Genomic DNA, 12,449 nt, shown 5'->3' on the forward strand with positions numbered 1-12,449 from the left:
TTGTGAAGTTGTCTAGTTTTTTGTCATCATGTAAGCTATGAGCAAGGTTGTTGATAAAAGAAGTACATTACAACAGCACTAAAAATAGATGGGGAAAGAGACGCTTTTACTTATATTTTAAGTCACCATAGACCTTTAAATCTATCTGGTTCCTTAACGAATGATTTGGTATAAAATACTCACGTATTTTTATTTTTGAGATGGGAGAAATAGTCAGTGTTGGGGTCGTAAATAAAGACTGACCTGAATTTTACAAATATTAGTAAAACTTGAGATATTCTGAAATAATCATTTCCTGATAAAGAATTTTATATTTCACAATATATTATAGGTTAAATTATTAAAAGAGACTGAGTTTAAAAAGAAACAGATGGTCTTCGGGGTTGCCTGGTCCTACATTAAAAAATGTTATTCTCTGGATACTTATATTAAATAACCTCCAAAATTATGTAGTATAACTATTTAACATCTCAGTCCTTCCCTATGCATATTAATTTTTCTTGGCTCTATAATGTGAAACTGTTTTTCAGAGATCTTCATCCCAATTTGGAAACATTAAACAGTCTTTGGCTTACCTTCATAGTAAGTTTTGGTGTGCTACTAATGGGTTATTTTATTTTCCAGATGGGAATGGTGGTCTTTATCGGGCTCTTGCAGCCCAGAATATTGTGGAGGATATGGAGCAAAGAGGCATTTGGAGCATTCATGTCTATTGTGTTGACAATATATTAGTAAAAGTGGCAGACCCACGGTTCATTGGATTTTGCATTCAGAAAGGAGCAGACTGTGGAGCAAAGGTAATGCCTTGCTTAATGATAATAAGGCTTTAGATGGTGTTTCTCTGTCATTAAATATATTCCAGGAGTCAAACTAGGTTTATTAGGGTTATTCGAATATTTTAGAGCGCCATTCATCTCTCTAAAGTAACTAAATTATCCACACCCACTTTTTTCTTAAATTGGTAGCACTTGATTCTAGAAGTAATGTATACTTATCAATCACAAGTAAATATGTGAGGATGATTTGTAAGTACCTGGGAAAGTGAATGATTATCACTAGACCTGGGATAGATTCATTAATAAGGAGTTGTGTTTAATCAGATTAACACAATTTTTTTCCTATGGCAAAATTACTGGAGTAGTAGGTAAGGGAAATATGGTAGAAATAGTAGATTTAGACATTAGTAAGGCATTTGACAAGGTATCTCATGATATTCTTGTGAATAAGATGGAAGTATGCAGGTTGGAGATACGGACAGTTAAGGAGATTAATAATTGCTTAATGTGCACAAACATACTTTTATTAAGATGGGGAGAAGTTTGTAAAATAAGCATTATATTAATGTCCTTGGCATTATTCTTTTCAAAACTTTTTTAGTTGCATAGATGATGATATAGGAGGCATGCCTTTATGGAAGTAAACAAAACATACTGTGTAGCTAGGAATAAAATAGGAAACATGCAAGACCTAAAAGGAGGAAATGGTTTTAAAGGGACATGGAAATCAACTACATTGTATATTGATAAATTAAAAACAAAACAAAACAAAACCATTTTGGAAGACTTATAAATATTGATTTAAATATTACTTTCCTGGAAGTCTGAAAAGGTATCCATTCTTATCAAATAAAATATAATCCAATGACAATCAGAATCATAATGAGACTATTTTCAGGACATCTGAGAAAATGTAAAGTTCAGAGTAAACGTATAAACATGGCCAGTAAAATGTTGAAAAAGGATGGTGATAAGGTGAGAAGGGGAATTGGAGACAATCTATCAGATATTAAAATGAATAGTAAATAAAAAGCAACTAGGAATATGGTACTGGAACCAGAATAGAATGACAGATTAATGGAAATAGAATAGCACAGTCAGAAAAAAATCCATGTAAAACATACCATATAAAACTATAGCATTTCAAATCAGTGGGGGAAATGAATGAGATAACTGGCTAAAAATAAAGTGAGATCTCTCCCTCAAAGCTCATACCAAGTCAATTTCAAATGGATTAAGAAGTTAACATGGTAGTACCCCCTTATCCGGGGGGGATACATTCCAAGACCCCCAGTGGTTGCTTGAAATGGCAGATAGCACTGAACCCAATTACTGTCAACTGGAACATTTTTCTGTTCATGTCTCCACCCACAAGTTCAATGCCTTTTCCATCTTAATGAAGCACTTATCACGCACTGTGGCTGTAACTTTTGCAGTTAGAGATGTGACAGCAAAACTAGCATGAATTTCTTTTTCCTTCTTCACAATTTTACTGATAGATTTGTTCTTAACTGTAGATTTTAGCAGTCTCAGCATATGATTTTTTTCTTCCTTATTAAGTGGGGAACTTCCACCTTTTCACTTAAAGGGAGCACTTTACAGCTTCTCTTTGGCATATCTGAATTGCCAGCATCACTACTCTTGCACTTTGGGGCCATTATTTAGTAAAATAAGGGTTATTTGAATACAAGCACTGTTATACCATGACAGCCCAGACAGCTACTAAGTGACTAATGGGCATGGAGTGTATACAGCATGGACACACTGGACAAAGGGATGTTTCACTTCTCGGGTGGGACAGAACAGGACAGTGTGAGATTTCATCATGCTATTCAGAATGGCTTGCAATTTAAAACTTACGAATTGTTTATTTCTGGGATTTTCCATTTAATATTTTTAGACTGCATTTTACTGTGGGTAATTACAACATCAGAAAACAAAACTGCAGACAGGGAACTACTGCATAAAAAAAGGAAACCACACAAAGGTGTTAGAAGAGAATTTAGAATAATTTAATAATTTTGATGCAAATGGAAGACCTTTCTGCCCAAAGCAGAAACCATATGGGCTTCTTTCAAAGACAAATTAGACTACATAAAAATATGAAATATGTGGATTTAAAAAGAAGACCTGCCATTAGTGGCATATTGTATTCTTGGATGGAGATTTTCTATTACAAAGATGTCATTTCTCTCAAAAGTATCTATAAATCTAATGCAAAGTCGTATCTAGAAGGTGAAATCTTAAATTTACAAATACAAGTTTTGAGAGATTGAGCTGATAGACCTAGTAAGACTTCTCCTGACTCTGAAAATGAAAGAGTTGGCTTAGTTCATCTCTTTAAGACCTCTGCCTGTTCTAATACCCTGTGGGTATCTATACTGTATTTTAAATAGCTACTAAACTATAGTGAAAACAGTATTGGATCATAAATAACTACTACGTTTTAAAAAAAAAAAAAAAAAGGAAATAGTGTATTTCTGATTTTGTTCCACTTGGTGTCATCTTGTTTCTAAAACAGAAACTTAAATTTTACCATGCGAACTTCCGAATCAATTTAAACTCTTATGTGATCAGAGAGTGTCAAACCTGGAAGGGACCTCAGAGATCATCTGGTCAACCCCTTTGATCTCAGAAATTAGTGCCCTGAGTTCCAGTACTTTATAAGTTCCAGGCTCAGGGTCCTTCAGCACATTAATAGAGCCAGGATTAGAATTCATGTTTCCCAACACCTAGTCTAAGTATTACATCACATTAGATAATCATACTCTTTAGACTAGTTATGTATTTGTGAGCAGCTCAAAAAACTTTTAACTGGTGTGCTAATTTTTGTGAATACACTAATCACGCAGAGATGCAAGTGTTAACCAGTCACTCCTCTCCATTTCTTGTGGGTCCTCTAGGACAAATGTAGACTCAGTCTTCCTTGCAGACTCACTGCTTAGTCTTATGTCTGACATATAATGTAGTACTTACTCAGTAAATGATAAATAAGTATTAAGATGGAACAAAAATATGACCAGACTGGCATATATTAAAAACTTTAGAAATCTTAGATAGCATTTATGTAACCTCTCCTTCCCCTTTTTTTAAATAAGAAAAGATATTAAAATATATATTTAAAAACACCTAAATTAGGGAGTGATTCATAGTGTAATAGAATTCTTTTAAGTACTTCTTTAATAGGCCTCTATCTTTGTGCATTAAGTATTTTTTATGGAGTAAGAAACTTGAGAAATGATTTAAAGAGTGGGGTAGTTTGCAAAAGTACAAAACTAGAAGAGTAGGAACAATTGTTAATTGAAGATGGTTTTGTAAAACAGTTACAGTAACTTTGAGGTTAAAGTGTTATTTTGGACTGAGCTTTTCAGGGTTTAACTTATAAAATATTGAGCAAACCTCTTAATTTTATATTGTATATCTTTCCTGAACAACGTAAACTAACTTACAACTTTATGCAGTTTACATAAATTGCAGTTTCTTCTACAATTTAGACTTTTGTAATATTTGGAGGTTAATAGTTGTCATTGAAGTAAATCTTTGGGAAATGTAAAATATGAATATGCTTATTTTTATTTTTCATGGCTGTTTGGGAGTAGGGGTATACAGAGGTGATTGGAAAATAAACCTTGTGTGCATTGTTAAAAAATGGGAATGAGAATCTGTTCCAAATTCCCTGTCTAGTAAGATACCCACTGTAGAGTATATTAAGTGAGAGGTGGTGATGGGTTGATATACAGCAATTGCAAATAGGCCCATGATTGGTTTAAATCATTTTACTGTATAATATGTCCCTCCAGTTTAACCCACTTCCTTGGTAGAAAGTTTCTTTTCGTTGCATACTGTGTTCCTTTCAGGTTGGCAAACAGTGAAACTACACAGCAGTTTACTATCCAGTAGCCCTGCCTCTCTGAGCTAGACTCACTGCCTGTATCTCTAACTGCTGAGTAAACAAAGTTCTCAATAATGGCTTTAGTTGTATGACAGACTGCTCTGGCTGTATTTATTTTAAGAAATCAGCTGCTGAAGAAAAGTTTTAACTTTATTGATGTAATTCCACGTATGTTTAGGATAGACTTTATAAATTGGGGACAGATTTTTAAAAATACTCTGAAGCATGCTGAACTGTTAATTATACAGGAAAAACAAGATAGTACCTCAAATATTTTTTATTGTTTGATTCTTCTGTGGGATATTCATCTCATCTGAACCTTGGTTTTACATTAGTGCATTGCATACAGTTCCTTCCTAGTTTTTCTCAGCACTTAGTTTAGGTCAGTCACGTGTGAGATCAGGGTGGTGGCATATCAGATCACCTGTAAGGTTTTTTTTTCAAATTACATACTCTTACATTTTACCTCTGGTTTTGATACATGCCTTTCTTTTAGGTCCCCTACCAGCCCAGAGCCATTGACAAATGATCAAAACATTGGTTTTCAAACTTTTTTTTTTAGCCTAGAATCTCTTACTTCAACCAAAATCTAGTATGCAAAATTGATATATGTGGGTGGGTTTTTCTACTTAAAGTTGGAATGGGAGCCCAGTGAACTGCCTGCTTTAACTCCCCCGCTTCCTATCATTGTCCCTGGAAAATGAGAAAAATGCTATATTCATGAGTGAAATGAAGGAAAATGCTACTTTTAAATGAAGTAATGATTTGGGAAATGTAAGATAAGAGACAAAATGCCTTACTTACATCTTTTGTTTTGTGAATCCTAGAGAAATTTCATTTCATTTATTATCAAAGTAATTGAGTGTGGTTAAGGATAAATTAAATAATAAAAAATACAGATATTTGAGGGCTATAGACTTCTCAGTTATTCTGTCTGATGTGATTTCCTCTCGTCTACATGTGTACGATGGAATTTCTACTCCACAGTTTAGTTAGGTGATATACAGGAAGGAGATAATTTACCTCATTTCCAGTTGGAAAGTAGTCTGTCAATGAATATAAATGGATAGTTTTGCCTAAAGTTAAATATTCCTCTTGACTTAATATCTCGAAGACAAATGTAAGCAAAATTGTAAATATGGCCTTTGGCAATGGTGTATCTCCAATGAAGCATTTGATTAAATTTTTCCTCTATTGTTCTTTCCTTGGTGGGCAGGTGGTAGAGAAAACAAACCCTACAGAACCAGTTGGAGTGGTTTGCCGAGTGGATGGAGTATACCAGGTGGTAGAATACAGTGAGATTTCCCTGGCAACAGCTCAAAAACGAAGTTCAGATGGACGACTGCTGTTCAATGCAGGGAACATCGCCAACCATTTCTTCACCGTACCGTTTCTGAGAGATGTTGTCAAGTATGGGCAAGATGGGGGCTTTTTAAAATTGTATTCATTGTTAATGAGAAACTTAGCCACTTGAGAGGTATGCATACACCCCACGTCCATATCCCACAGAATTCATCTTCTTTCCTAAAGATCACTTTTATCAAATGGTAATTTATCTGACATTATGGTTGTTTTTAGTAAGATATATCGTAAGGTGAGAATTAGTAGGAGCCCATTCTCCATTGCATTAACTGGAATCCAAAGCATTTCTCCCTTTTCTTCTCTCCCTCCCATCCCTGTGTGCTAGGTTCTGTTGAAGCAAAGAATAAAAAATAGAACTCTCTCTACCACAACTGGAAGCTTTTTAAAAATACAGATTTCTACCCTACACCAACTGAGTCAGAGTTTCTGGAGGTAGATCCAGGGCATCAGTGTTTTTGAAAGGCTGCCCACACGATTCTAATTCAGCTGGTTCCCAGACTAGCATTTAGGAACTAGTGCGTTAAAGAGTAAAGAAAAAAGAATTTGAGACCTGCATGAAAATCAGCATGGTAGTGCCACAAAAGATAAAATAAGAGCTGTTTTATCCCACCAGATTTTTAAGTGAAGGACATCCTCACTATCTGATTCATTGATAGCTTTCAGATATTCAAGATGAGTATCTTTTTAAAAAGTTAAGAAGCTTTACTTTAGTATATAAACTACAGTTTCAAAATATTTCCCATTCTACTGTGTTGTTTGTAGCTGTATTATTAATTCATCCATAGTAACTTTTAATACTCATCTTTCTATCCCATACTTGAAGGATCTCAGTTGAGAAAGTTGAGAACATTTTACAAAAGATATGGAAATTATGGGAGAGACATTGGTGTGAGCTGAATGTGTGTGTGTGTACGTGTGTGTGTATTTTTAATGTGGAAATCGTTATTTATTTTTTTTAAATATAAGGAAATAAATGGGGGAAATCTATTCATTTGATATTTAAATATGAAGTAAATCTTAAATGTCCCTCACTTTGAAAATCGTAGTACTGTTATTGATGCATTTGCTCCTGAGTGTTATCAGATTTTTTGGCATTTTAAATCTGAGAAGCGATATATCCTTTTTTTTTTTTTCCCCTACTTCTTAGTGTTTATGAACCTCAGTTGCAGCACCATGTGGCTCAAAAGAAGATTCCATATGTGGATTCCCAGGGGCAGTTAATTAAACCAGATAAACCAAATGGAATAAAGATGGAAAAATTTGTCTTTGACATCTTCCAGTTTGCAAAGTATGCTTTGAATAGCACCAGTAAGATTAAGTATTTGTCTTGTAATGCTGATTTTTACTCTTTTAGTCAGGAAAATGTTTTCAGGAAACATCTAATAGCAGGGATCTCAGATATGGCATTTTGATCATGCAAGTATAGCCTAGATTCATTATCATTCTCTACTGTATAACTACCACTCCACGAGTATGGTCTGAGTTGCCTGAGAAAGAGTACATCTTTCATCAACTAGTTTATTATCTGGCTGTCCTGCAAAGTTGTTAAAGTCATTTATTTTAGCTGAAAGACTAAAAAGGTTAGGATAAGCTCCATTCTGTGTTTAGGATATATTACTGACCTACGAATAAATGTTTCAGTGAATGTATTTTTAGATTGTCAACGTCTCAGACTTTGACCTAAATGAAAATGCAGGACGCAGATTAGCTGAGTAAGATTAATCTTCCCATATACATTTCCCATAATCCTTTTTGGCTACGTTTTTATTTCCTGCCAGAACAAATACTAATGTGATCTTTGTGCATTAAGATTTCTAATCTTTTTGATTTAAGATGAATTATTTTTATAATTAAGGGTAAAATGATTTCTCATTTTGCACTGGAGAAGAAAATTCCAAGTTTCTTTGGTTCAGGGATGAGTATTATTTTATTAATCATTCATTTGAAATTGGGTTAAGAAAGCCTATTATTCAAGACCAAAGGCTTAGCTATGTGGAAATGAGTCAGAAGCTATGTATGCACTTTTATCTGATAATAAAGAAGTCTTTGTTTTCATTCTAGGAAGTTTGTAGTATATGAAGTATTACGGGAAGATGAGTTTTCTCCACTAAAGAATGCAGACAGTCAGAATGGGAAGGACAACCCTACTACTGCAAGGCATGCTTTGATGTCCCTTCATCACTGCTGGGTCCTCAATGCTGGGGGCCACTTCATAGATGAAAATGGCTCTCGCCTTCCAGCAATTCCCCGGTAAGTCAGTATCTTTTCTCTTTTGTGTGAATGCTGTCTTGGACTTTTCCTCTTGGACTTTCTCTCTGTGATGTATTCCTAGATATTTTATTTAAAAAGCAAAGTGTTGATGTGTGGGCAGTTCCTGATGTGAAATAGCAACAGCTTTGCCCATTACAAAGAGAATGATAGTTCTACTTCCTCTTAAAGAGGAATGTCTTTGAAATCTCTTGTTTTTGAACACTTCCCCACCATGTCAGTGAAATGACTCCTACTAAATAATGGTCAGAAGATAATTCTTTTCTCATGCCATGTGGTTAAGACCCATCAGTGATACACTATACCACAGGTTAAGTCCCTCAGCCACAGAGATTGGTCATTGCTGTGCAAGTGCTATCTGTGAGAACCACCAAAAGCTCCACCACCCACAGGCTACCAGTGAAATGTAGGCCCACCACAGTTCTCACCACAGCACTTTCAGGTCACTGAGGAAGTGCCAAGAAGGTGCCAGTTACCTTCACTGATATTCAAACTTTAGAAATGTTTTGGGTTGTCAGAGGTAAATAAAGAAGGTACCTGTAGCTATTCAAACCTGAGATAAAGCTCTTTTAAGTGAAATTTTATATTTTATGATGAAATCTTCATTGGCAACTAGAATTTCCCCTTTTAAATCATCTGATGTTTCTGTATTTACATAAAAAGCATTCGCCATTTAATCTATATTCTTAAGGGATAACATGACTGGCTTCAAGAATGCCTCAGTAAATGTTAGAACATTGGGCATTGGAACTTACTGGGTCATAACTGTTTTTACATGAAGGAGCAGTGGTAGCTTCTGTCTCCCAGTTTAAGGCCACTTTTAGACATTGTCTTGTCAACATGCTTGCTCTGTGGTTTGTCACATTGTCCCCGTGCTTCATCTTTGGCCATTGAGTTTGTTTTTTTACCCCTTCAGATCTCCTATGTCAAATTTATGATTTACCATAAATACATACCATTCAGTCACATATATTTTGCAAGTCCACTTCATTGTTATTATTTGTTTCCGTTCCCATTAATGCTTATTTATTCCTACATAGCAGTGCTACAAATGGAAAGCCAGAGACCATCACAGCTGATGTCCATCACAAGTAAATATACCAGCCTGCCTGCAGTGCATGGTGATGGGGCTGTGCTTTCCTCCATACTAACTGGCATTGTAGTTTAGTGCTCTGCCATTTGGGGGTCTGGAGGGAGGATGGTTGAAGCTTTGGTGGGGATTCCTTGCTTACTTGGTGGCAGGTGTCTATCTGGATGACACTAACTGAGAATCTAAGTGCATGCTGGAAATAGGGAGCGTGCTTTACTAAAGAATTTGACCATAGGTGTGTGAGCCCACAGTGACAAATTTACAGGTGATAAATAAGATCTAGAGCAGGTTACAAGCCAGGGAAAATAAACTTGGATCCCAGCTTACACCTTTTAGTGTAAGCATAAGCTAGATAAGAATAATATTCTGAAGATGTGTCTTATTGAATTGGATATATGCTCTCAGTATAAAGGCTAACTGCTTCTGACCTATTTGATGGCTCTTAATATGGAAAAACTGTTCTTTTGTTATTCTCACACTAACAGCTCTCCTTTTTGGTCATTGTGGGTTAGTTTTAGTTAATTATTATCTTGCTTCTTATCTTTTTGTCTTAATACAGGTCATTTGTAGCTAGAAGTAGCATGTATCCTCTCTTGTCTGGGTACTGACAGAGTTTGAAAAAAGCCATTATCTTTATAGCTAAAGAGACAGCTTTATAGCTAAAGAGATTATCTTTATAGCTAAAGAGATATTCTTACTACACTTTAAAAATTACTAGGTTTAGTTTGAATTTCAAGTTTTTAAGATAATTTGGAAATGTGCCTAGGGCAGAGGATCTGGAGGTAGAAGTTATCTCAGAAATAGAGTAGCACTGGTCAATTTCATCCACCTGCTTCTTCCTGCCTGCGCCACTCATCTTTGCTCTGGAGAGACAAGTCCCTGAGAGTGTCAGTGTTTTAGGAATGTGGCCCTGTAGACAAGGAAGTGGACTTGAAGATCTGGTTTGTTTCTTCTAGAAGCCATAGATGACTGTTGTCCCTCACGCCATGAGAACTGGAGTGCAGAGCCCTTTGTCACCTTCTGTCACCTTCTGTCTCATCCATCATTTATAATATGTGGAAGAAATCTGCTTCTATAATTTAAGAAATAAAACTTTGACCCTAAATTTCCTTCTTATCGAACCACAGCTTTTAACCTAAAAGTGAAAAAGTTAATTAGTTATACAGATGAAAACAATATCCAGCTATCTTAGTTAAGATACAAAAAGTTTTAAACATTATTTAGTTTTATTTGGGTTCTTTTATTTAGTATTACCCCCTCTTCTGTTTACTTCACTTTAGCTATTTGTGGAATAATTAAACTGAAATCTAAGTTTGGCCATAAACAAGATCATGGACTTAGAAATACTTCCTGCTGAAATACTTAGCACCAAAGGATGCCCTCAGAGAGTTGAAAGAGATCACTTAAAAGTGAGATATGAAAAGGACATATGAGGGTACCTCAAAAAGTTTGCAGAAAAATTAGTATTTTCTTTTGATTCTATATTTCCATAAACTTATTGAAGTACCCCTGAATTTTGTATAAAAAAAGGGAAGAAACAGCTTGGAGATACTCTGAAAGAGTGAAGAAGGATGCTAAGTTTTGATAAAATGGACTGATTTTTATTTTTACTTTGTTACTGAATAGTGTTATCTACCAAAAAGATGCTTGGTTAAAGAATTGGGCGGGGGGTGGGCAATAGTGTTTATTGGGCTAATTTGCCTATATCCCGAGATGACTTTCTTAGTTTCTTGGGATATCTGTGGTCCTAGAAGGGAAATTATATATTCAGGCCAGATATGCATATATTCCTTGGTTTCAAAACCACCTTCTGATCCTGGTAAACTGAATCCTTCAGGGATTTAGGTGGGACTGGGCTATCTACATCTTATCATTGAGATGGGCCCTCATTTTTCCCATTTGGTTTCCCCAGAGGATCTGGATGAGGCCTCTTGAGTTCTTGTGATAGAATCTGAAACATATCTAGAGAGATGTGTCCCCAGCCTGTGCCTCCTCTTTTCTCCGCTTTAGTCTGTCATCCGTCAACTCTCATAGGTCATTGATTCACTCAGCCAACAGCCATTGGTAGGCCTGTGAGCGGGCCTACAGTTGCTGTTAGTTTATTAGGTGCTGAAGTATCTTACACAAGAGAAATAAGTCATTTTCTACAGCCTACTGGGAGGATCAACATAGAAGTTAAGTAATGTTATCAGGCAGTATGTGATTGTGTGCTAAATGTGTGATATCAGCAATAATTATTCTAGGAGCTAGTGACTTAGCATATATCTAATAAATTTATTTTTTTCTATGAATAAATGAATGGGATCAATCACTATGAAATGCAGTGGTTAAGTGAAGGTTAGGGCTTGAGCTAAGTCTTAGAGGACAGGTATGATTTATATAGTCGAAGAGACTGTAGTTGAGAATGACTTAAATAATCCAAAGAGAGTATGACTGTGGCCTGGTTTGAGTGGAAAGTAGCAGAATAAGTAAGTTCAAGTAGGATGTTGAGTGCCTTGAATGTTAGCTAAACAGTTCTCTCTAGAGAAGGGTTGATCTGTGGCTAAACTCAGAAGCTCTCTGATTTTAGTGACTCCACCAAGTTTGAGGCTACATACTTGGGAAAGCAATGAAGAGCTATGGTTTGAGGCTATAAGAGATAGATTTTTGTGTGCTCTGTATCATATTGGTGATTCTTGAAATGGCAAGTAACCCAGAGGTCTAATGACTATAAATGCGTTGAAAACACTACTGATTTTTGTGTTAGGTAATTTAGAAATTTAGGATTGTAAATGGCTATTAATGTTAGATTGTAACTTGTAAGAAGCAAATGGTGACTTTGGGCTTGCCTTGCTTGGGTGTGTTCTGCTTTAGCTCTTTAAAAAGGGACTTTTGGTAACAGAACTACTTTGAAACATTGAATAAATCAGCTCAGCTAATCTAGGATATTTTGATTTTACAGAAAAACATGCACTGTGAAATAATTTAATGATCTTTAGAACAGTACTGTCCAGTAGAACTTTCTGCAGTGAAGGAAATATTTTCTATCTGTGCTCTCCAATTTCATAGTCACTACCCATTG

The 12,449-nt window shown here is 35.5% G+C and overlaps 1 protein-coding gene across 5 annotated transcripts in view; it reads left to right on the forward strand.

The window, feature by feature from the left end:
- UAP1 (UDP-N-acetylglucosamine pyrophosphorylase 1) overlaps positions 1-12,449 on the forward strand; it is a 41,847-nt gene that overhangs the window by 25,638 nt on the left and 3,760 nt on the right. For 3 of the 5 annotated variants that reach the window (XM_063105259.1, XM_063105260.1, XM_063105261.1), the window contains exons 5-9: positions 625-797; positions 5,885-6,078; positions 7,178-7,318; positions 8,092-8,280; positions 9,339-9,389. In XM_063105259.1, coding sequence (XP_062961329.1) covers positions 625-797; positions 5,885-6,078; positions 7,178-7,318; positions 8,092-8,280; positions 9,339-9,389 — 748 coding nt within the window. The remainder of the gene's footprint in view (positions 1-624; positions 798-5,884; positions 6,079-7,177; positions 7,319-8,091; positions 8,281-9,338; positions 9,390-12,449) is intronic. The other 2 variants (XM_063105262.1, XM_063105263.1) reach the window with 2 other exon arrangements.

Source organism: Cynocephalus volans, chromosome 8 (genome assembly GCF_027409185.1).
Source record: "Cynocephalus volans isolate mCynVol1 chromosome 8, mCynVol1.pri, whole genome shotgun sequence".
Taxonomy (NCBI): domain Eukaryota; kingdom Metazoa; phylum Chordata; class Mammalia; order Dermoptera; family Cynocephalidae; genus Cynocephalus; species Cynocephalus volans.